A 22,143-nucleotide genomic window follows, 5' to 3' on the forward strand; every position below is an offset into this window, starting at 1 on the left:
ATAAATGCCCACTGTGAATGTTCCCACTGTTCTGATTGCAGAAGTTTTTTTTTACTCAGATTTGATGTTTATGGGGGTGTGTTCTTCATATTATGGAAGTTTTCCTAAAATTTGATTAAAAAAATCGCAATATATCGCCTTACTTACAGTATCGCAATATATTGAATACTAACACCTGTATCGTGATATGTATCGTATCGACAGATACTTGTCAGTACACAGCCCTATACTCAATATATCAATAGCATGACTTTCTAACATACTGTTGGTTCTTCAGATAAATCAGTGACGCTTGGAGTCAAAACTTTGGTACACACACAATCCGTGGCTATAGTTCACATGCAGTTGTGTTTAGGGTAGAGCGGTGAAATACTTGAGGAATTTAATTAATCTCATCAAGTGATTAAATGAATGCAATGCCAGATTAGCTGCATTTTTCATTGAGCTGTAAGGTTGAAGCAAAACTTCCACAGCCAGAAGGACACTAAGTTTCAGCCTCACAGTGTTTCTTTATAGTAGGGATGCACCGATCTGACTTTTTCAGTCCCAGATACTGATACCCGGGCTTTGGGTATTGCTTTTGGGATACGGAGTACCGAACTGAAACCAGACTTCGATTAATAAACTGTGTATGCCTCACTGTGTGGAAATGACTGGGATCATTCTGTTATGTGTAAGGCTTGACTTGAACGTTGCTTTCCTAACTTTGTTAAACAAAATGTGACCGATAAATACATAGATATGCATTTATTTAATTGTATAAATATAAAATTGAATAGATCGGCACCATTGTCACCAATATCCGATCCAGCTATTTGAGTCAGTATCGGCCCGATATCCGATCCGGTATCGGTATTGGTGCATCCCTACTTTATAGTAGTACATTTCCTTTAATAAGAATTAAAATTAGAGTATATTCTAAAATTTCACAGACTCAAATAACAACCCTCACTGATCACAATCACTGATCATTTGTCCTTCTCAGTGTTTACTTTCCCACGCTTCAAAACATGGTTAGTTTCCAAAAATGTATACTATTTATATTTCCATAAATGCGTAAATGTCATGTCTAAAATCAAGATGAGCATGTGAAATGACCAGATCCTGAAATGATTTTGTCACAAAAAAAACTAAATTATCTAGTGACAAAATAATCTCACCACAAGGTCCATTTAGTTGCTGTTCTGGAATTTTTTTGATTTTTTTTTTTGATATCACATGATCTTTGTCAGCCGATGGAGTTTGCTTGGTTGCCATGGAATTGTAGATGTTCAAATTTCATTTTTTGTTTTTGTTTGCACTTGAAGGGCTCCTTGTCCGTGTTGGCTTAAAAAAGGATATTGAAAGTTCATTCTTGACCTCGGGAACAGCAGTTGACAACATAATCTCACTGCAACGTCTATTTAGCAGCTGTTCTGGAGCTTTGACAGGTGTCAAACTCTATCTGATAACCTATCAAATGTACCTTTTTAATTATAAGTTTGTGTCATCAATCACTTTTTAAGAATATAGGTCACTTTATTCTCCATGTTTCCGACAGGCTTCAGTGATTATTATTACCTCCCTGATCCTTCCCTCCTGTGGCCTTCTTCATCAATACCACACTTGTTCTAAGTGAGAGTCTGTGTTGGGGCTCTGCACTTCATGGCCCCGGCTCATATCCTATTTTGAGCTCATAAACAAGTCATAATAAATGACTTGCTCATATGCAATTACAGTCCTGCAGACCCTTGGGCCTAACGATATGTGGACACAATTAGCACACTTATTCTCCTTTTGAAAGGAGGAATTCACAGGGCTCTCGTCATATGTGCCCCTTTATCAGACATACTGCACCGTACCTGCTTTTACAAGACATGGACAAATTATATACAACATCTGTGAACTTGACTTAGTAGATAACAGCACCCTAAAAATACTGTACAGGACTATGAGTGTATATTTAACATGGGGGGTGGCCCCAGTGAAACTGATACATGACGCTATTAAAGCATCACTGTAAAGGGCCCTGGGGCAAAACTGAGCCGTGGGCCCCGATTGACAACCCCAACCCCCCCCTCCTCCCATTCACTGGGTATTGTGTATGTGCTCTGTCGCCTTCAAGTACCCATCAAGTACAGTGAACGCAGCAGACTCCACATGGCAGCTTAATTATAGTTTGCCTGGAGCTGTTGAAACCCACCAGTACTCCCATACTGGAGTACAACCTGACCCCCAGGTTTACTGTGTGCCAATTAGTTTGTGTTTATTTGATTAAACACAAACGTATCCACGCCCCATGTAAGAACGATATCGACTGAAACAACAATGGTGTTAAAACTATAGGTGTTGACATGGCTTCAAGATTAGGTAGTGATGCAATACGTGCCTCAAGGCACTTCAGTTCATAATGTGAGTTAGTGGTGCATATTCCCAAACAAATCTGTGTAGGCTATTAAAATGACAACATTGATTATGAGATCCCCTGATTGGCTTTGGCCTTGTGGAATATGCCCTCTTGGTCTGGTCAGTGATTCCACCTTGTAGATGACCTAGCATAAAGCTGCACTAGGCAGAATGTTTTTGGCATCATTGGGCAAAAATTCCATAATAACCTTTCAGCATATTTTAATTCAAGTGTTCTGAGAGAAAACTAGACTTCTGCTCCTCCTCATGGCTCTGTTTTCAGAAAATCTAGCCCGTGACGGGAGACTTTGACCAATCACAGGTCATTTCAGAGAGAGAGAGCGTTCCTATTGGTTGTTTATTCAACGGAGGCAGCTGTCAATCACTCGCAAACTCTGATCAAATGGTCAAACTAGGCAGCGCTGATCAAATATGAATTAATATTCTGTTACTGTAATGCCTATTTCTCTCCTCAAATGTTTTCAGAAACATCTTGTAGTGTACTGTTTAGCTGTAAAATGAGAAGGAGTGCTCTGGCTGGTGGGCGGTGCTTGATATTTCCTTAACTGATCTCAACATGGCTGCCAGGTCACAAACTTTCTCATTTTAGGAAAGCCCAGTGCTACCGCTCAATGGGTGACAACTTTGTTCGGCTCATTTTCTGTGTCGCATGACAGCATGGCGGAATTAGCAAGCTAAGCTAACTAAAGTAGCCAGCCGTCCGACCAGCGGGCTAGTGGCCACCGGCAGCGCTCTAAAGATAAATTGAGGGCATATAAATCTTTGGATGCCTATAGTTAACTATCCTTCTGTAAAGTCGGTCAAAAAGAGTCGAACAATATCGGCGAAGCGTTTCAGAGATTGAGAGAAAGGGCTGCTAATAGTTTAGCCTTCTGCTAACCGCAGCCGTGAGCCATTGGCTGTGGTTAGCAGCAGGCTAAATATTAGCAACATTTACTCTCCATCTCTGAAAAGTTTCGCCAATATTGTAGCTAGCTAGAGCCTCAAGAAGGGTATCAATCTTCTCATGTCACTCTGGGCAAGATGTCAAACTATTCCTTAAAAACACACACGTTGAAAACAAATGTGTGCTTGGCAGGATAATGTGACAAAATACACTCACAGGCAGAATTATCTAGTGCTTAGAGACATGAATTAATGGGCCGCTGTTGATGATACATACAGGAATATGTTTTTAATACAACTTAGACTCTTAAAGCTTCAGTAGGCAGTATAATTTTGGCATCATTGGGCAAAAATTCCATAATAACCTTTCAGCATATTGTAATTCAAGTGTTCTGAGAGATAACTAGACTTCTGCTCCTCCTCATGGCTCTGTTTTCAGGCTTTAGAAAATCTAGCCAGTGACGGGAGACTTTGGCCAATCACAGGTCATTTCACAGAGAGAGAGAGCGTTCCTATTGGCTGTGCTCCGGCTGGTGGGCGGTGCTTAGTATTTCCTCAACTGATCTCAACATGGCTGCCGGGTCACAAACGTTCTCATTTCACAGCTAAATAGTATACTACAAGATTATTCTGAAAACATTTGAAGAGAGAAATAGGCATTACAGTAACAGAATATTGATTTATATGTGATGCCTAGTTTGACCGTTTGATCGGCGTTTGCGAGGGATTGACAGCCGGCTCTCATAGACGGAAGCTGGACGGCAGACTCCAGATCAGATCTGACTTCTTGTTTTCTTCCGGTCTGTGAAATCTTGCCGATGCCATTAGGAGCACCGGAGGACACCGGAGGACACAGAGGTGTTTTTTCAGGTTACCTGTCTCATGCACTGCTGTAAGGATATAGTGACCGTTTTATAATTTTTTTTTTTTTTTTTAAATCGTATTTGCTCCGTTTCCACCCACTGCTGCTTTAATGCACAGCTATTGGTTCCACAGAGTAGTTTAGTAGTGTAACATGAGCTTCCCAAATCAGTCCAACTGTATAGATAGTCCTGTTGAGTCGTATCCAGGCTACTGTGAGTCCAGTTAAAGTGTAACAGGAGCTTCTCAGAGCTGAGCTGAGCTGAGCTGAGCTGTACTGGGCTCTTCTGTCTCAGCGGGCCAGTCTGTGGCCTAGTTTCCCTAGCTACCCTGTCTCAGGAGACAAGGCTAGTCACTGTGAGAAGCAAAAAGAGGGAAAGAGGGAGAGGGGGGGAGAGAGAGAAAACGAGAGAAAGACACAATCTGTGGCACCCATTGAATCTCATTTGTAATGTTTGTGAAACCAGCTGGAAATGCTTATCTTGGGAGAGGAGAGGATGGGGGGGGGGGGGGGGGAATGAGACTCGGGGCTTTGTCAAAGGGAAGTGCTCGTCGGACCGTAGGGAAAGCTGGACCGCCGAGTGGCAAACACGCATCACAGACGCCACGCATTCTCTCCAAAGAGAGAGCGAGGTTGGGCACAGCCATGTTTACTTTTTAAGCTTCTGTTTCCCTACAAGTCCCAGTCCCATAACATTTCATTTTCTAGAGACTCCTGCGCCGCGCAAAGGCCCAGACTGGAAGACGATGTTGTTATTTGGCACAGTAAAACATCTCTTCGGAGAGCTGTTCCCCACTCAAATATTTATTGGCCTATCAAACACGGAGTGATATCTCGATGGAAAGGGTCCCTGTTTTCAGATGCTCACCCCTATCTGGGAGGCTGGTGTGTTGGAGAGGTTTATGAGGCCAGCTTTTTTGTTTTTGGGATTGGCCATTGTTTGTGGGAGAGTTTGACGACTAGCTGGAAGTGCTATGAGTGAGTGTGAGAAAGAGAAAGAGAAGCGGGTGAGTCAGGGGCTTTGCTGACGTCGTCTGTATGCTCAGTTTGCAGAGTCCTAACTCTGACACTGATTCTGACGAGAGTGTGTATCTGTGTTACGCACCGACACGGAGCGGTTGACAAAAGAGGCGGAGGTTCACGCACTATTACCAGGACCTCACACTCACACACATGCCGGGGGTTGTTTTCATGTGTTCCAACACCAGATGTTGTTTGTGATTGTGGAACGTTTTATTTGTCTCCTGCAGAAGTCTCAAAGCATGACAGCAGCTCTATTGCAATAGCAAGACATCTCTCCAACAGGCTTCTGTTTGTGCAGGGTAAAAGCACATGGTGTGGTGCTTGAACATGGCCTCCGGCTCCCTTGGCGTTCGTCTCAGCAGCTTGACTTATGATTACGTCACCCAGAAATGGCGATGCTCTGTTGAGAGAGGTTTTTTGTTTTTCATGGGAAAATGACCTGAGCTGCTCTTCTTAGCTGGATGGGATGTCGTGCCATTTTTAGTGTGGTCTGATGTGTGTTTATGTGTGACAAGACCGAGAGACAGAGGAGGAAGAGGAGAAAAATGGGAAGAAAAAAGAGGGGAGTTGTCTTGCTCGCAGCTCGAGATTACAAGATAGTCAGGGAAATTGGCTAAAAAGTTATTAGAATCAGACTGGCCTGATTGGTAGAGAAAGAATATCTTGTCATGCTAAAGCACCCAAGGATGATTTATTAGAAATATATCATCCGGTTTAATATATCCACCAGCAAGTGCAGCAATAGTTCATAGTCAAATATTTACATAAATACTTCAACTTAAAGGGTCGCTCCAGTGATTTAGTATTGTCCCTACATGAAGTCGGGGGGCTCACTAGAGACACATTGAAAAAAGAATGGTCAAAGTTTGTGCAACGGAAGCTGAGATATCCCGACTTTTACTGCCCAGTTTAGGTCAAGCTCCAAAATCACCGGATCCTACAATTCCCATAATTCAACACTTCTCCCATATCAACTTGACATGGTGATATGGTGTCACCAATGTGTTCCACTGCTTTCAAGTGGCCAAAAAAAAATCAATGAATGCAGGTTTAAGCCACAAAAATGAGGATTTAACTTCCTGAAGACTTAATTTGACTTGAGACACATAAGCATGCAAAAACAATCGTCTCAATTTTGACAGAGTCAAATTTGAATAAACAGTAAGACAGAGATGTGCAGGCATTTCACGGCCACACATCTTACATAATGTATTTAATTATGAGGCCTGCACATTGAAATAACTTTATAAAAGCTTCGAAAAGAAAATGTTCACATGCCGTCTCATTTTAATATCCATTCAGACATGAAAGACTTGCAGTTTGTTTATGAAGACTCATGACTTAAACTTGCCGCAATGACTTGAGACGTGACCTTAGACTTCCATCGACAGACTTGACACTTGAATTTCACTTGTCTCAAATTACTTGAAACTTAATCTCTGTGAACAGATATCTGCATCTGAGTGCAGAATCTGTAGACAATGGGACAAGATTTGGATATCAGAAGCTTTCTGGTTTCCATTTGTAGTGCGAGTAGTATTGACCAATCACGTTTGAGCAGGCTTTGGTTGCATTCAGGTAAACAGTCTGTGTGATGATGACCAAAAGAGGCGGATGCATTGGCCGAAATGCAATCTCAGAACCTATCGGCTATCGTTTGATGACGATTTAGCTTTTTATTAATCTCTATAAACATTCATTCATTCATTATCCATAACAGCTTATCCTATTCAGGGTCCTGGGGGAGTGGGCTGGAGCCGTTCCCAGCTGACATTGGGTGAAGGCGGTGAAACCGTTTTAATTGATAGCGTTAATTGGTTAAAATGCTTAATGTTGGTTTACAGATAAACGGTTAATTATTAACATCCCTAACTTGGACAGCTCTGATTTATGTATACTATGCAATATGCCTGTAATATCCCAATTATTTAGTTTCAACTGTTACCACAGTTCCTCTGCTGTTGCAGTTTATCTTTATGTGGCAACAGGTTATCATGTTATGTTATTTGGGCACAGTTTGGGCCTCTTTGGAAGTCTGTTAGTTGTCTCATGTTGCTTTGGAAGTCACTTATCAAAGTGCTTATAGACCAGCTTACACTTGCAAAATGCAGTTAAGTGGATTCATCCTATGAAGGCCTACCTTTGAAGCAGTGTTTGTAATTGTAACTGTTGTCTACATGAGTACGTGACCTTGTCCGTCTTTAACTTTGTTGGGATCTGATACAAAATCTCATTATAGGATTGGTCTTTTGTGAACAAGTTGAATGGCTATCAAGACACCATCAAAGGTGCACAGGACATGCTTGCTGAATAGAGATTTTTTCTTCAGCACCCCCTGACCGGCACTTCCTGCGCCTACCACAAAGGCACAGAACGCTTGATCGGTCCATTTCAAAGTGGAAGTGACCACAGTAAGGAAAGGCGAGGCGTCGGCCTGGTGTGTGGTTAATAAAGGGCACTGTTTTGGCAGCAGATACAAAAAGCCTGTCTTTAGGGAGTTTCCAGAGACCCCCCTGCCAAAGACTGTGAATGGAATTGTCCTACAGTTTATTTCACTCTTGTGACATTTTTGTTGGCTTTGCTGAGAAACAGCTTAGAAGCATTTGTCAGGCTTTATTGTCATTTGTTAACCTCTCTGGAAAGAATAACTGACTGTATTAGACGAGTGAGTATATTTAGGTTGTGGTTCCATGTGGAAAGACTTCACTCCAATGCTATAAGAGAATTTTTTCCAACCTGACTTTTTTGTAGTCAGAAGAACATTTGCACTTTCATGGTATGATGTGTGTCTGTTTTATAGTTAACTTTAAATATAGTAGTTTAGGCGGGGTTCACTGCATTTAGTGGCTAGGCCCACATTCTCTGCCCCACCAAGCACTCCGCTCTTTTGCCTTCTTCACTTGAAAACGGTGGGACTGGGTCCTGGCTTTTCCTCCGAAACTGTAAGTTATTTTCTCTATTCTCTGTTCTCTATACTATACACTATATCTCTTATGGTCACTGAATGAATGGTCATGCTATTAGAAAAATTATTCTTCAGTCAGAGGGGAAAAAAAGTAAGCTGTAAAACTCAACATGAATATTCAGAGCCATTTCAGAAGAACATGATGAAATAATCAGAGGTCCAATTTGTTCTGTCGTAAGAATTCATGTTTCTTGCTTTGCTTCTGAGCATGAATACAACTTTTGTACAACCGCTTCCTCCGTGGGAACAACAGACGTACAAGGTCTTTTTCTTGCTATCTGGGACATTCAAGCCCCCAAAGCCTTCTTTGAGCTGTTTAGTTTTTTTTCCTGCCTCCTTTGTGTTTTTCCCTGTTTATGAATCAAGTTTTAGACTCCTTTGAAAAGAAAGTTGACGTGTCAGAAAATAGAAAAATGGAATATTGACACGTGACTGTGCTGTGGAATCTAAAGAAAAACTTGACTAATCTGTGTGATCAACAAAAGACAAATTATTAAATGTGTCTTGAGTGAGTAGTAGTAGTAGTAGTAGTGGTACATCTGGTCAGACTTACTCATGTTAGACCGTTCAGTGAGTTATGCCTCTCATTGTTTCCTAATCCCTCCTAACCCATTTTAGATTCAAACACCTTCCTGTTTCCAAACAGAGGTGGTTGGTTATTAAGAGCCGAGTGTTAGAAATCAAGAGATCATGAGGTTCATGCTTCTCCACGCCCAAAATTTCCGCCTTCATGTTGGAATTGCAGCAATGCGTTATTGGTCCAGACCTGCCTGCTGCTGTGCAAGAATGTCTTGCGGCGATCACAAGATACTGCTGGACGGTTTTATCTTGATTTAATATCCCCACAAGAACACGGAAGATAAATTAGAGAGAGAGACCTGTTGTTAGTGTTGTTTTCATGCTTGCAAAGATCTGAATTTGTCTCCGTGGTTGCTGTGAAAATGGCTCATCTTCCATTTCATTTTATCATATTGACAGACTGTCAATAGATGTTTGAAATTTTTTTTTTTTGGTAACACGTAACCTGTATTTAGCATATAAGTAGTATATAGATAATTAATACACGGTTTATAATAGAGATGTTCCGATACCGTTTTTTCTTCCCGATACCGATTCCGATACATGAACTTGTGGTATCAACCGATACCGGGTACCGATCCGATACCAGCGTGATAAAAATATACTACCGACGACAGCACAGTGAAGGCTACTGTTTGGGAGCGGCGAAGAATAATTGATTTCCGGTTAAACAAGTTGATAATAAATGACGGTATCGGATCGGTGCATAGACTGGCGCACTCACAAATACCCAATCCCGAATTTTGGGCAATATCGGATGCATTTCCAATACTGGTATCGGTATCGGAACAACTCTAGTTTATAACACACTATAATGCAGATATAAGCGTTTAGTAATGTATTTGTCAACGACTATAACTCTTCATGTGGGCAGCCATAAGTGGATTCTGGTGTTTAAACAGATAATGAATGACAATGTAGTGAAAGACAGTTGTAATGATATAAAATGTGTCTTCATAAGAAGAGTTAGAATTTTTTGACAAATATGATTTATTAATAAACACTAGCTTGTAGCTGTGTACTACATGTGAACTACATTTTAGTGTTTATTAAATGTTTATATAGTGCTAATAAATGATAAATTGGGGCAAAGTGTTACCTTTTTGTTCAGCAAATACTTGATCGAGGGCATTTTGGCGCTCATGACTGACTGTGCTTGAGCTCTGAGTCAGCATGTCGGCTTGCATGAGCATGTCCCGTTCTTCATGAAAAGGTGAAGAAAAAGCAGCTACCATGTAATATGCAGAATGAAAGAATGAATGAGATTTCATTACGGGAAAATTGGAAGATGTTTACTGCTAGATGTCTCTTCATTTATGAGGAGAGGCATCAGCCCAGACTGTTGTAATTTACTGGGAGTGTTGAGTGAATAGAGTCTATTTTGGGGATTGGAGGGGTGGGGGGGGCATTAGGTTCAAGCTTGATATTTTGGGCTCGGGCAGACCATGGATGGTTGTTGGTTGTGTTTTCCACTGCGGTTGCCATCACATACCCATCTGCTTCTGGGGTTTGGAGTCCACATCTTCCAGCCTGGCTCCTATCTTAGACCTCAGCTCAGCACGGATTTGCTTCTGAGTTGAATAAAGTGGCCCAGAGGCATGATGGGAGGAGTTTGTAGAGCACACAAACATAGTCACATAGTACTGTAGAATTGGAGTAAGTGACAGGCAATTGCAGTACAGAAATTCCAAAGATATAGTCAAACTAGGGCTGTCAAAATGAATGTGATAACAACGTGTTTACGCAAATTTGTTTTAATGCCACTAAGGCATTAACGCAATCGATCTTTTGGAGGTTGTAGTGGGTTCAGTTTTAAAGCTAGAGTAAAGATACTGCTATCAGGATGAAACTACGGAACTTAAGGAATCCATTGGTACCAACCATGTCTTACTAGCTTGTAGCGAAGGAGGTTGAATAACGCTCAAAACGAATTTTGACAGGCAAAATCTCTCATGGCTATTTTTAAAGGGATCCCTTGACCTCAGATCTCAAGATGTGTGAATGAAAATGGTTTCTATGGGTACCCACGAGTCTCCCCTTTACAGACATGCCCACTTTAAGATAATCCATGCAGTTTTGGGCAAATCATCAAGTCACACAGTTTATGCTAACTGCAGTACCTGTGAGGGTTTCTGGACAATATTTGTCATTGTTTTGTGTTGTGTAATTGATTTCCAATAGTAAAAATATAGACACATTTGCATAAAGCAGCATATGTGTCCACTCCCATGTTGATAAATGTATTAAATACTTGTTAAATCTCCCTTTAAGGTACATTTTGAACAGAAAAAAAGTGTGAATCATTTGTGATTAATCGCGATTAACTATGGACAATCATGCAATTAATCGTGATTTTATATTTTAATTGATTGACAGCCCTAATTCGAACTAGACCATGCTAGTGGCTCTGTGAGAGTATACTTCGACACAGTGCTAATGTCAGCATGCTAACATGCTCACATGACTATACTATCATGCAGATGTTTAGCAAGTATAATGTTTACCATGTTGCTGTCCAGGCATTTCAGTCCACAAATGTCAACCTTATCGTGGCGCTAGAGAAAAAGTCAGGGGATTACCAAAGTCATTAGGATACATCATCTCGGAACCATCAATGTCTGTACAAGATCTTATTCCTATCTTATGTCTTGTTGATGTAGAGATATTTCGCTGAATAAGTAATAACTTTGACCAGCTGATGGTGCTAGATGATAACTCAGGAGATCACCACAGTCAGTAGGGTTCATCCTCTGGGCACATGGATATCTGTACCAAATGTCATAATCCATCCAATAGTTGGCGAGACACTTGACAAAAAAAACGGAAATGTCAACCTCATGGTGGCGCTACAGGAAAAGTCGGGGTATCACCAAAGTCATTAGGATTCATCCTCTGGGGACCATAAATGTGTGCGCTGAATATCCTGACCGACTGACCGACATTGCCGTCCATAGAGCCACACCACTAGTGTTGATAAAAACGGAATATTAACCAACAGAATGGGAATGTGACGTCACCGACAGCAAATCGACCATTTTTTGAGGAATAAGAGTCAAAAGGTAAATTGTAGTATATATAGCAAATACAGTCAGACAAAAGGTAGGCTAACTTTATGGGTGCAAGATACCGGTAGATTAAATATGCCGTATTAACGGACGTTTTGTTAGTATTCAGTTAGCATAAATTGGCTAGCTTATCTTTGTGTGGATGATAGTGTTGTTGGCATTTGGCTTGTAGATCTTAGTATACCTACCCGTTTGTAAATCGGACATCGGCCTCCAAAGATTTACATATTTTGACCTGCTGACAACGCCAAAACACATCAGTGACCGTAATTGGTGGCAAGCTGTCAAGGTCCTCCTAAGTCATAAGGATCGATTTTGTAATGCATCACCCCTTTGCCTCTGTCAGCTTCTCTTTTTATGGGTATTTATCTTTCGCACGTACTTTATACATTTCTGATGATGAACGATTGACAGTCGACAGACGAATGGACCGGTGACATAGTCTACCGTGGCTCCGTGCGCTACCAAGGGTCGGCGCCAGAGTGTTAGGGGGGGACGGGCAATCTGCTTTGACAGGGGGGTCATTTTTTTCACCTCATATAGCCTTTATTAAGTGTATCTTTACCATTATCATGTTTCATGAAAGAAATAAACTGACAGAGAGCCGTACATACTGCCACTTATGCGCACAGGCGCGCACACACGCATACACATGCTGTTATGTCCACAAAAACAGGTTATAAACTAACACCGTATCCTAACTGGATGCGAGCGTCCGACTATCGCGCTGCATCGCGCATCTGACGCTCTCTGTCCACTGAATACGTTAAATCTTCACTTCTGTAACATCATGTAAACAAACCAGGAACATATCAGCTGTGAGCTCCAGATCAGACTGGAGCTGAAGACGTAACCACCTCAAAGATGGGTTAGTAGTATGTTCGTACTTTTTTTTTATTATCAGAAAACACACGTTTTATTTGTGATATTTACTGGAAATAACATACGATATAGCCAAGAGCAAGTAGGTTGTAATCTAGTGATCTTCTCCAGCCAGCTGTCACCTTATTATGGTTTCTGTTTTGAAATGAGGAGGTACTGGAGGCTACAGATAACTCCTCAGGCACGCCCTGCGTCTTGCTCATGCCAGGGTCAAAATGTGCACACACACGGGTGCCGAGATAAAGTAAACAGGGAGTTAAACAACACATTAATCTAACAGTCTGACTGATTTCTTCATTACTATAATTTAAGTTAATAAAGACTAAATGTGGATGTTTCACTCATCAGTTGTTGTCCCTGCTCAGCCTGCTGTAGTGTAACATTAGTCCATTGTTTTATTCCACAATACTGAACAGAATAATCCAAACAGGTAAAAGAAGTAAGATGTGAGAGGAGCACAGGATGCTTTTTACTCTCTTGGTCCTAATTGTGCTTTAATGCACCAGGTTTGTAGGTCTACTTTCTCTAATTTTTTTCTATTGAGCTAGATTAAAAAAACCAACCAAAAAAACAAACATGCAAACGGAGTGCATCAAAACGAGGCTTCTTACTGAAATATTGTAGCGACGGCTCATATGTCCCAGAGTTTCCATAGTTGTATCTTTGCGCTGTGTGTTCGTGTTTTATTTGAACCATTAGTGAGGTGGCTGTTATATTTTTTGACAGGTAGCTCATAATAAAGTTTCACTAGTGAACTTTATTACATATAACTGCAAGCATCAATACCTGTGCTGAAAGTGTCAGTAATCAAGTTAATATTTTCATTTTCACAACTGACCCGGTTTTCTCGGCTCATTTTATCTAAACTAATCAGCCGTTCCTCTCAATATGAGTGACAGGAAAAAAATAGGAACAATGTATCCGATAGAAGTTCAGACACAACGTCACGCTGTGCAGGGCTGTGCAGCACCGTGTTGCTGTGCAGCACCGTGTTGCTGTGCAGCACCGTGTTGCTCGCAGCCAGTTAGGACCCTCCAATAGAAAACAATGTAATCAAGCCCAAGTACATGTCCTAGTTGTTTCCTAAATGCAAAACTATCACTGTTTTGTGCTTTATTTTGCATTGCAGTGTTAAGTCCTTCCATTACCAAACTGAATGACTTCATTTTACTTATAGCCTAGCTGTTATTTCAGTTTAGTTTTTTGTCAGGAGAGAATTCAGCTGAGGGGGCACAGTGACCTTTTTGGATGGGCCTCGACCCCCATGGCCCGTCCCTAACGCCGACGCTACCCTCCAAAAATGGTGGCTTGCCCCAGGATACTCTGTAATTCCCATTCCATATATATCGTTTTGGGATTTTTTTAAGCTCTCAAATATAAAATTTGGGTATCTGGTATCGGTGGGCCCATAATACACACTCAGTGCTGCATACACATTACTACCACACACACAAACAGGCTCCGACAAGTGCCGGGGCAGCCCCTCCATTCCCTCTGAGGCATATCTCTCTGAGTCATTTGGATAAGTCCCTATCAGTGTTGACAGGTATGCACTAACAGCATAAAGATATTTTGGGTATTTGTGCCACTGAAGTCAAGTCTGGCCTTTACATAACGCTTTAAAAGCTAGAATCAGCCTCAGCCACCAGTTAACTCACTTTTTCCATGTGTGTCTTTTCAGTTTTCTGAAATGTACTCTCATTTCTTTGTTAATGAGAACTAAAAAGAGCTCTTTGCTATACTTACGAGTCCTTGTTCTACTACAAAAGTCACTTGGAAACATTGCTGACTGTGGCAGTAAGCCAGTTTTTTTTTTTTTGCTTTTGTGATTTTTTGTAACTTGGAAGTACCCCGGGGAGCACATTTTCATAGCAATAAATGCCAACGCTAATCGCTGTGGTGACACCCTACCGTGCTAAGAACAGGTTTGTCAGTGTAGTGTGACAGTCACAGCTTCTGGATGCCAGTAGCTGTGTTTGCATGGGAGTGAACATACTGGGGTGGCTCCATGCCAGCAGCAGCTGAGCCCCTTCCAAGCAGCAACAAGGCCTTTTAACCCTCGGCTTTGTTGTGGAACCTCTTTTTTTTCTCAAGCTGCTGCCCTTCGTACGTCAAAGTCAGGGTCTTTCACTCGACCTCATTCATCTCGGCTCTGCTCTGGAGGCTCTTGGCAGGTACAGAGGGTTGGAGTGACAGTGTGAGATCAGTCAGAAAGATGGAGCCTGCCGGAATAAGGAGCAGGAATGCCTCACCGGGGAAACACGTTGCCTTTATTTAATCTGAATGCTATACAAGAGGCAAAGTCAATCGTTTCTGTGTTCACGCCGCCTTGATACTAAGTGGATTTCTATTTGCGCTGTGTCTGGGCCACTTAGCTGGAATGCTTTGGCTGGGTGACAACATCTTGTTTTATTGCAAATCACTTCATAATGGCTATTTTAGCTGTATGTTGAGTACAGCTTTGAAGTGCTCAGTGGGTACAAAATATACGGAAAAAACATGAATGCTTTATGTGTAGGCTGTTGTGACAACAATGGGAATAAAGGCAAATCTATGTCAGTATTGATGGCTTTGCCTCTGTATTCTAAATAAAAGTCATGATTTCGTAATGATGAAAGCGGGAACACTAGTCCAGAATAAAATCTCCAATATACACTGTGTTACCAGGTATTTAGTACACCTGTAGAATAATGCAATTATTTATTCTGTGAAGCTCATGTCCATCCACCTCTATGGTAATTTGAGTCTGTCCTCACCAGAAAGACAACAGCTTGAATGCTTGAATATTTGAGTATTACAAAGCGGCCTCTTGTAGTCATGCATTGTATGTCATTGTCACTGACTATTTCGTCTTGCTGATCACTGCAGAGGCGCTCACATGGCAAACGCTCACGTGGGTTGTTTTGGAAGGCAGCGGGCGAGGCATGGACCTATTTTGACATCAAGGATTCAATGTAGTTTGATTGATGTTGTACTTCATTCATTCAAACCTTTATTTAAGACCTCAAAATATCCATCATTTGCAATGATGTCGAGATACAGATTATATTGAGAAGGTTGTCTAATATTCTATCCCCCTCCATTTACATCCATGAGGGGGACGTAGTAGTATTCGAACAATATAAGCTTTAGATTAGATTCTGGAGGTGTACACAATAAACTGGTAACTCAGTGCAATGTCCCCCTTCAAAAGCTTGTAGCCTAATGATGTAACAACTTATCCACTTGAGAAATTTGACATCCAGAGCCCTTTTCTGAACGACCGTATATCAGCAGATGAGAGAACCCATCTTCTCTTAACGTCACTGATGAAAAATTCCTGGCCTCTGGATCTGTTACCTTGGTTATCTAAGTTTCATTAGATTAGGAATGATGGCGGCATCACTTACCTCCTCTTGACGGATAAATGGACTCTGTCTCAATCTTATCAGGCCTCTCAGGGCTGCGGCATTGCTGCAGCCAAGGGTAAAGGCCAACAGGTCAGAGTGCTGACAAAGGAGGGATGATGTCACCATCCATCCCCAAAGTGTCAACCCCTGACAGATTTATGAGTGTGTGTCATTGAACGGTCATGTCGGGGGAATTGGTCTTGGGCTGTGTGAGCGTGTCGCTTTTGAGTTTGTTGTGTGCTACAATCACATGTGTAGCTATGCCATTACACTCCATTAATTGTCATCTATTGTTTCAATGAGTACTGGAAAGATTGAGTAACTGATAGTCGATTGACACAAAGGAATTGCCAATAGACTCCTTTTCTGCTAGGAAACATGATGACGTATTTCTGTGGGTGGAGCGTAGGTGGAGGCAGAATAATTCTTTGAACACGTTAGCTAACGCTGGCTAGCAAGTTTTGTTGGCTTTTTTTTTTTTAACAATGGATGAAGAAAATAGCTATGTGCAGTCTGAGGGGCCGCGATTGTCAGTGTTAAGACAGACTTATCAAAAAGAGAGTCTTGCAATATTGGCAAAGCAAGGTGGAGAGAATGTCGCTAATAGTTTAGCTTCTGCGGCTACAGTCAGCGGAATATTAAACTATTAGCAACATTTTCTCTACATCTCTAATAGTTTAGCCTGTTAGCATAATTTTTCTACGTCTCTCAATTATATTTTATGCCTATTAGCAACATTTTCTCTCCATCTTTCTAATAGTTTGAGACTATTAGCAACATTTTCTCTCCATCTTTCTAATAGTTTGAGACTATTAGCAACATTTTCTCTCCATCTTTCTAATAGTTTGAGACTATTAGCAACATTTTCTCTCCATCTTTCTAATAGTTTGAGACTATTAGCAACATTTTTTCTCATCTCTCTAATAGTTTAGCCTGTTAGCAACATTTTCTCTCCATCTCTGTAATAGTTTAGCCTTCTGTGTGAGCTCATTGCTGCGGTGCAACACCTGTGACGGCTAATAACGGTTGGCAGAAGGCTAAGCTAAACTTTTAGCAACATTTTCTAGCTTTCGAGAGCCTCGAATCACAGTTTGTCATCTCAGATGTATGCAATATCGATTCTGGCAGCAAGATGATTTGCGATGTGTGAGTTTAGCCTACTACTCTGACATGGTTCGTGTTTGCCTCCAGTCTTTCCTTTGTTTGCCTCCGGCTACCATCATGACCTAATCATGACATCGGCACTAAAGGGTGCTAATCTATTAATTGTTTGTCATTTATGAAGAAAAACTGTCAAACATTTGCTAGTTGCAGGTTCTCAAATGTAAGTAGGCTACATTTGTTGCTTTGTATCATCGAAGTTAAATATCTTTGGTTTTTGCACTGTTGGCTGCACCAAGCCAGTTAAAAATGAAAAAGAAAAGTTGTGGCCCAAGTTTTAACTTTCTTCTGCCTTTCTTCTCTTGGCAGGTATATCTCATCAATGTCACCTACTCTGACAACACCTCCCACATCATCTACAGAAGATACAGCAAATTCTTTGACCTACAGGTAATCTTCCATCACTCATGTACTCCTCTGCATGCTCCGTGCGGGGCCTGTTTGTACAGAAATCCCTAATTCCATTGACGCTGATGTATTTTGAACATGTCAACCCTGTGATCTTACAGCATTGTTTTGTATAGATTAATGTGTAAGCTTCACGACTGTTCACTGCCGCCGTGTCTATGCCCGTGTTCTCCACACCTCGTCGCCTCAGTGAATCAATGTGTGTGTTAGTAATTGGTCGGGGAGCAGGGGAGACATGGTTTGTATCCCTTCGCCTCGTAGAGATGCAGCAATGCACCGCAGATCTCTCTCTCGGCTCTCTCTGTATCTCCACCCCTCCTTCTTTCGCCCCACTTCTTCCTCTCTCTCCTCTCTGCCTTACCCTCAAAACGTCAGGGTGCTGACGGTCCTTTTTTTTTTTATAGTACAAGCAAGAAATCCACATTGAAGTCAATTTAATGTACCATGCTTTATAGTGGGTCTCCGTTAGATTCTCTAGTGCAAGGCTGCTCTGATTGGTGGGTTCTTTAAATATAGTCTTGTACGGAGGAGGTCTTTTTCTGTTTTCTTGACTTGGCTCGGATGCTTTACTCTCATGTTTAAAGTGTCGAGTTCTCTTTTTGGGACTCTTATTTATTTTGGAACGGTGCAGGAGTTGCAGGTGAAAACCCTGCCTTGTGTCTCTCCGATTGACTATTCCATTCTGAGAGAATGTTTGTGTGCATTTCTGCCCCTCGCACCCTCGGCCCACTGCAAGCTGATACCATATGTATATTGGACCAGAGGTCTTCGGGTTACTAGTAAATATGAAAGGGCCGTAGTGAGAGAGTTACAGGGGGCACATCTCAATAGCCCCAGTGTGTAAGTCCAGCAGGAAATGATGTTTCAATCAGTGGAGGAAAGGTCCTTTCTGAAAGGTCCCATTGATAAGCAGTGGGGCAGTGTGAGGTGGAAAACAGACTCCCCCCTGCAACTGATTACTCCCAATGTGGAATAAAAGACAGAGGTAGAATAATAAACACGTAGAAGCAAGCAAAGTATGAATGTTCGTCCGTTCTGGAAAAGATATATATGAGCGGAGTGAACGTGTGTCTTCCTCCTGATATTCAGCCCCTCAAATTGCCTGTGAGGAAACAAATGAACCTTAATGGTTCATAGATGGCTTGGCACAAAATCAGTCCCAGTCAGCGGCAGCAAGATTGATTTTGTTAGTTTTGTCAAATGGTGCAGGGCAAAGGTCACCCAACTTGGTCTGGCACTTTATTGAGTTGTCAAAGAAAGCGTCTCTCACATGGCCAGAGTTTGGCAGAGTTTGGTTTTATTGTGAAACTCCCCTGCTACACATTGATGGGATTTACCCTTTTAAAGCATACTGCAATATATCACCACCAGCACTTCACCACTCACATCTTACTTTGCCTTGGTTCCTTGATGTTTCCATTTAGACTGTGACACTCGACACACGGATGAAACTACCACTGGCAACACTGACAGACCAGCTTTCTAATGCTCAGTAATCCTCTGTCTCTGCCGGTATATGGGCCGAAAGTAAAGTCCTCTCTGTCAGCCTTTGAACTCGCCAGATGCCTTTGATGGTCCTGTTTGATCCCATTGTTTTCAGAGCAACCTGGAGCCTCTCCTGTCCAAACAGTTAAGACCGTGCTGCTCTCAGCAGCCCTGCTAACCCTAGGGGAGAGAAACACGGATGGCCGCTCTGAAACTGTTGGAGAGCGCTTTAAACCGAAGCTTTGGCAAAGATCGCTGGGGTTTTCTAGACCGTTTCCTAGTAATAACCAGAACAGGCTGTGTTCCTGGAAACACACTGGCCCTGGTTCTGGGCTGGCGTCAAGAATGAGACGGGCCACAGATGTTGCTTTGATTGACTCTGTTTAATGCTGCAGTAGGCAGAATGTTTTTGGCATCATTGGGCAAAAAATCCATAATAACCTTTCAGCTTATTGTAGTTCAAGTGTTCTGAGAGAAAACTAGACTTCTGCACCTCATCATGGCTCTGTTTTCAGGCTTTAGAAAATCTAGCCCATGATGGGAGACTTTGGCCAATCACAGGTCATTTCAGAGAGAGAGAGAGTGTTCCTATTGGCTGTGCTCCGGCAGTGCTTGGTATTTCCTTGACAGATCTCAACATGACTGCCCAGGCACAAACTTTCTCATTTTACAGCTAAACAGTACACTACAAGATGTTTCTGAAAACATAATATTGATGTTGATTGCACAATGTATAGCGTGTAGATTGGTTCCCTGCCACTGAGTTGCGAGCTCCCGGGAAAAACAAGGCTCGATGGCCGCCACTGCAAAATGTATATAACGGAAACGCTGGGGGTGTTTTACTCTCCCTTTATCATAGCGCTGAGTTCAGGGTTTCTAGTTCACAACGGGATTATTAAGGTTGTTTCTTGCTTTGAACAGTAGCCAGGCTGCTAGCGGTAGCCATGTTGCTAATGCTACCGCTACATAACGGCTGGCTAGCTAGTTAACGGTAGCAGCCAGAAGACGAACCAGGAGCTACAAGGAAACCAGCTGGCTTCTAATGTTTTCTAATGCTAAAGCTAACATTAGCAACCAGAAGACGAACATCTATGATCCATAGTCCATTTGATATTCCAAACAAAGAACACATTTTATTGCAGTGGCCTTTTTTAAAATGAGCAGTGGTGAAACTTACTGTATTCTTTTACATCTGATCTGGTTGTCTTTGTGACAGCGGCGCCAACAATAAAGACACGGTCACGCATTCGTGAATGCAGGCGAGTGACCATAGCTTGCCAAGTCGATATTTGCTTGAAACTTCACCAAAAATCGAATTCCACGCGAATCCGAAGATGCAAATTTGTCTGCAAGCAAATGATTTTTCACCCCCTTTGCTCACACAGAATGGAAGCGAATGGGACGCCAATGTTAATTTCGTGCATGTATGACCGTGCCATAATACCACTTGGCCTTCTGCCAACACCTCCTGGAAAACAATGAATGGATCCAGCCACATTCCAACGTGCTTCTGCCTGTGTAAAGCCAGTGATGCAGAGAATGTGTTAAGGTAAAAATAATAGGAGCCATATTAGTGCTATTTAGTGTCCTTCTGTGAAAAAGAAGTCATTTACAGCTAATCGAATGATTACATTAATGCAGAATGTAGCCAGAATTGCCCTGTGGGGAGCCATTTTGTCGGTTCCGTTAAGAGAAAGTAGCACCTCTCTCTCTCTGCTGTCCTTTGCCATCGTCTTTCTATTAGTTCTTTATTTGATGGTGGTTTGGGGGGACTAAAGCTGCCCTGCACACCGGTTTGATTTTTTTACCCTTTGTCAATCGAACAATCGGCGCACCTCGATTGCAGGCAGGGAACAAGGAAGACAAAACAAGAACACTGCATGCCTTCTCTATTATCTCTCCCCACACCCTTACGTATTAATTTCTTTGTCCACTAAAGCACAGCTCATCTTCCTCGTCAGGATGTGACTGTCTTCCTGCCTGCCCTGCTGTGCAATGATGTGGTTTTGTCTCAGCCAGACCTGACTAGTGAGTCAAACAGTGTATCCTTCTGGCAGAAGTAGGCCGCTCCGAGTTCCTCGTCAGATGGGAGGAAACCGGGGCGGGGGGAGAGGAACGGGTCGGCCGGAGGGAGGAAAGGAGCAGTGAGGAGTTAGAGTGGGATGATGATGATTGTGGTGGTGATAATGAGGCAGAGGAGGACAGTGATGAAAGATATGAAAGCGATGATGGTAATGAGAATGACAGCAACACCAGTGGCGCTGATGACTAAGATCGAGGCTGTTGATGCCGCTGACGACACTGATGATGCAGGTGGAAGAAATTAAAAGATATTGCGGGCTTTCTTCAGGGTCACTTATTAAAAGAAGCCTTCATGAGCCTGTTTCAGGAGCCTCTGAGGAGTGGGTGATGTGCCCTGGGTGTCCTTGGGCCCCGAGCGAAGTTGGTATATTTAAAGCCGCTGCATGGCTCACCATCTGAAAGAAGGACATGCTCTGACTCAAGCTTTTTATGAGGGCCTTTGGTTTGTATTCTGTCCGCACGCGCGCACACAAAACCTCTCTTTTCTTCTTCCAAGTCTGCCCTCGTATGAGCCTCCCCACAGCAACTGAATATTTAGAGATTCTGATGTTACATCTCTCCCAACATCCCTTTTTCAGTGTTTTAGTGCACCTTTGAAGAACCAACATCACAATATTAGTCTGTTTACTCAGTCTCAAGGTCGATAATCAGTAATTTTGGAAATAGCTTTATCGATGCTAGAGGCAGGCTTTCGGCACACAGCATCTTATATTCGGCGCAGAAAATTATACAGTAGCTGTGGTCCAAGCGCTTAAAGGCAAGGTCACTGAATTGGGAATCTCTAACCTCTAAGTGGGCCGTTTGATGGAAACATATGTCTAGACCACAAGGCATTATCGGTATGCCATCCTCGAGTATAAATTTCTGAATACCCAGGCCACTAGTCTTTGTCCTTGAGGTGTTCTGTGGACATACTGTAACTCAATGAGGGAGCCCATTGTTTCAGATCGA

General features: G+C 42.2%; 1 protein-coding gene across 6 annotated transcripts in view; it reads left to right on the top strand.

Moving 5' to 3' along the window:
- sh3pxd2aa (SH3 and PX domains 2Aa) overlaps positions 1–22,143 on the top strand; it is a 149,175-nt gene that overhangs the window by 1,688 nt on the left and 125,344 nt on the right. For all 6 annotated transcript variants that reach the window (XM_074631023.1, XM_074631026.1, XM_074631019.1 and 3 more), the window contains exon 2: positions 17,527–17,607. In XM_074631023.1, coding sequence (XP_074487124.1) covers positions 17,527–17,607 — 81 coding nt within the window. The remainder of the gene's footprint in view (positions 1–17,526; positions 17,608–22,143) is intronic.

The sequence above is a fragment of the Sebastes fasciatus genome, chromosome 3 (assembly GCF_043250625.1).
Source record: "Sebastes fasciatus isolate fSebFas1 chromosome 3, fSebFas1.pri, whole genome shotgun sequence".
NCBI lineage: Eukaryota > Metazoa > Chordata > Actinopteri > Perciformes > Sebastidae > Sebastes > Sebastes fasciatus.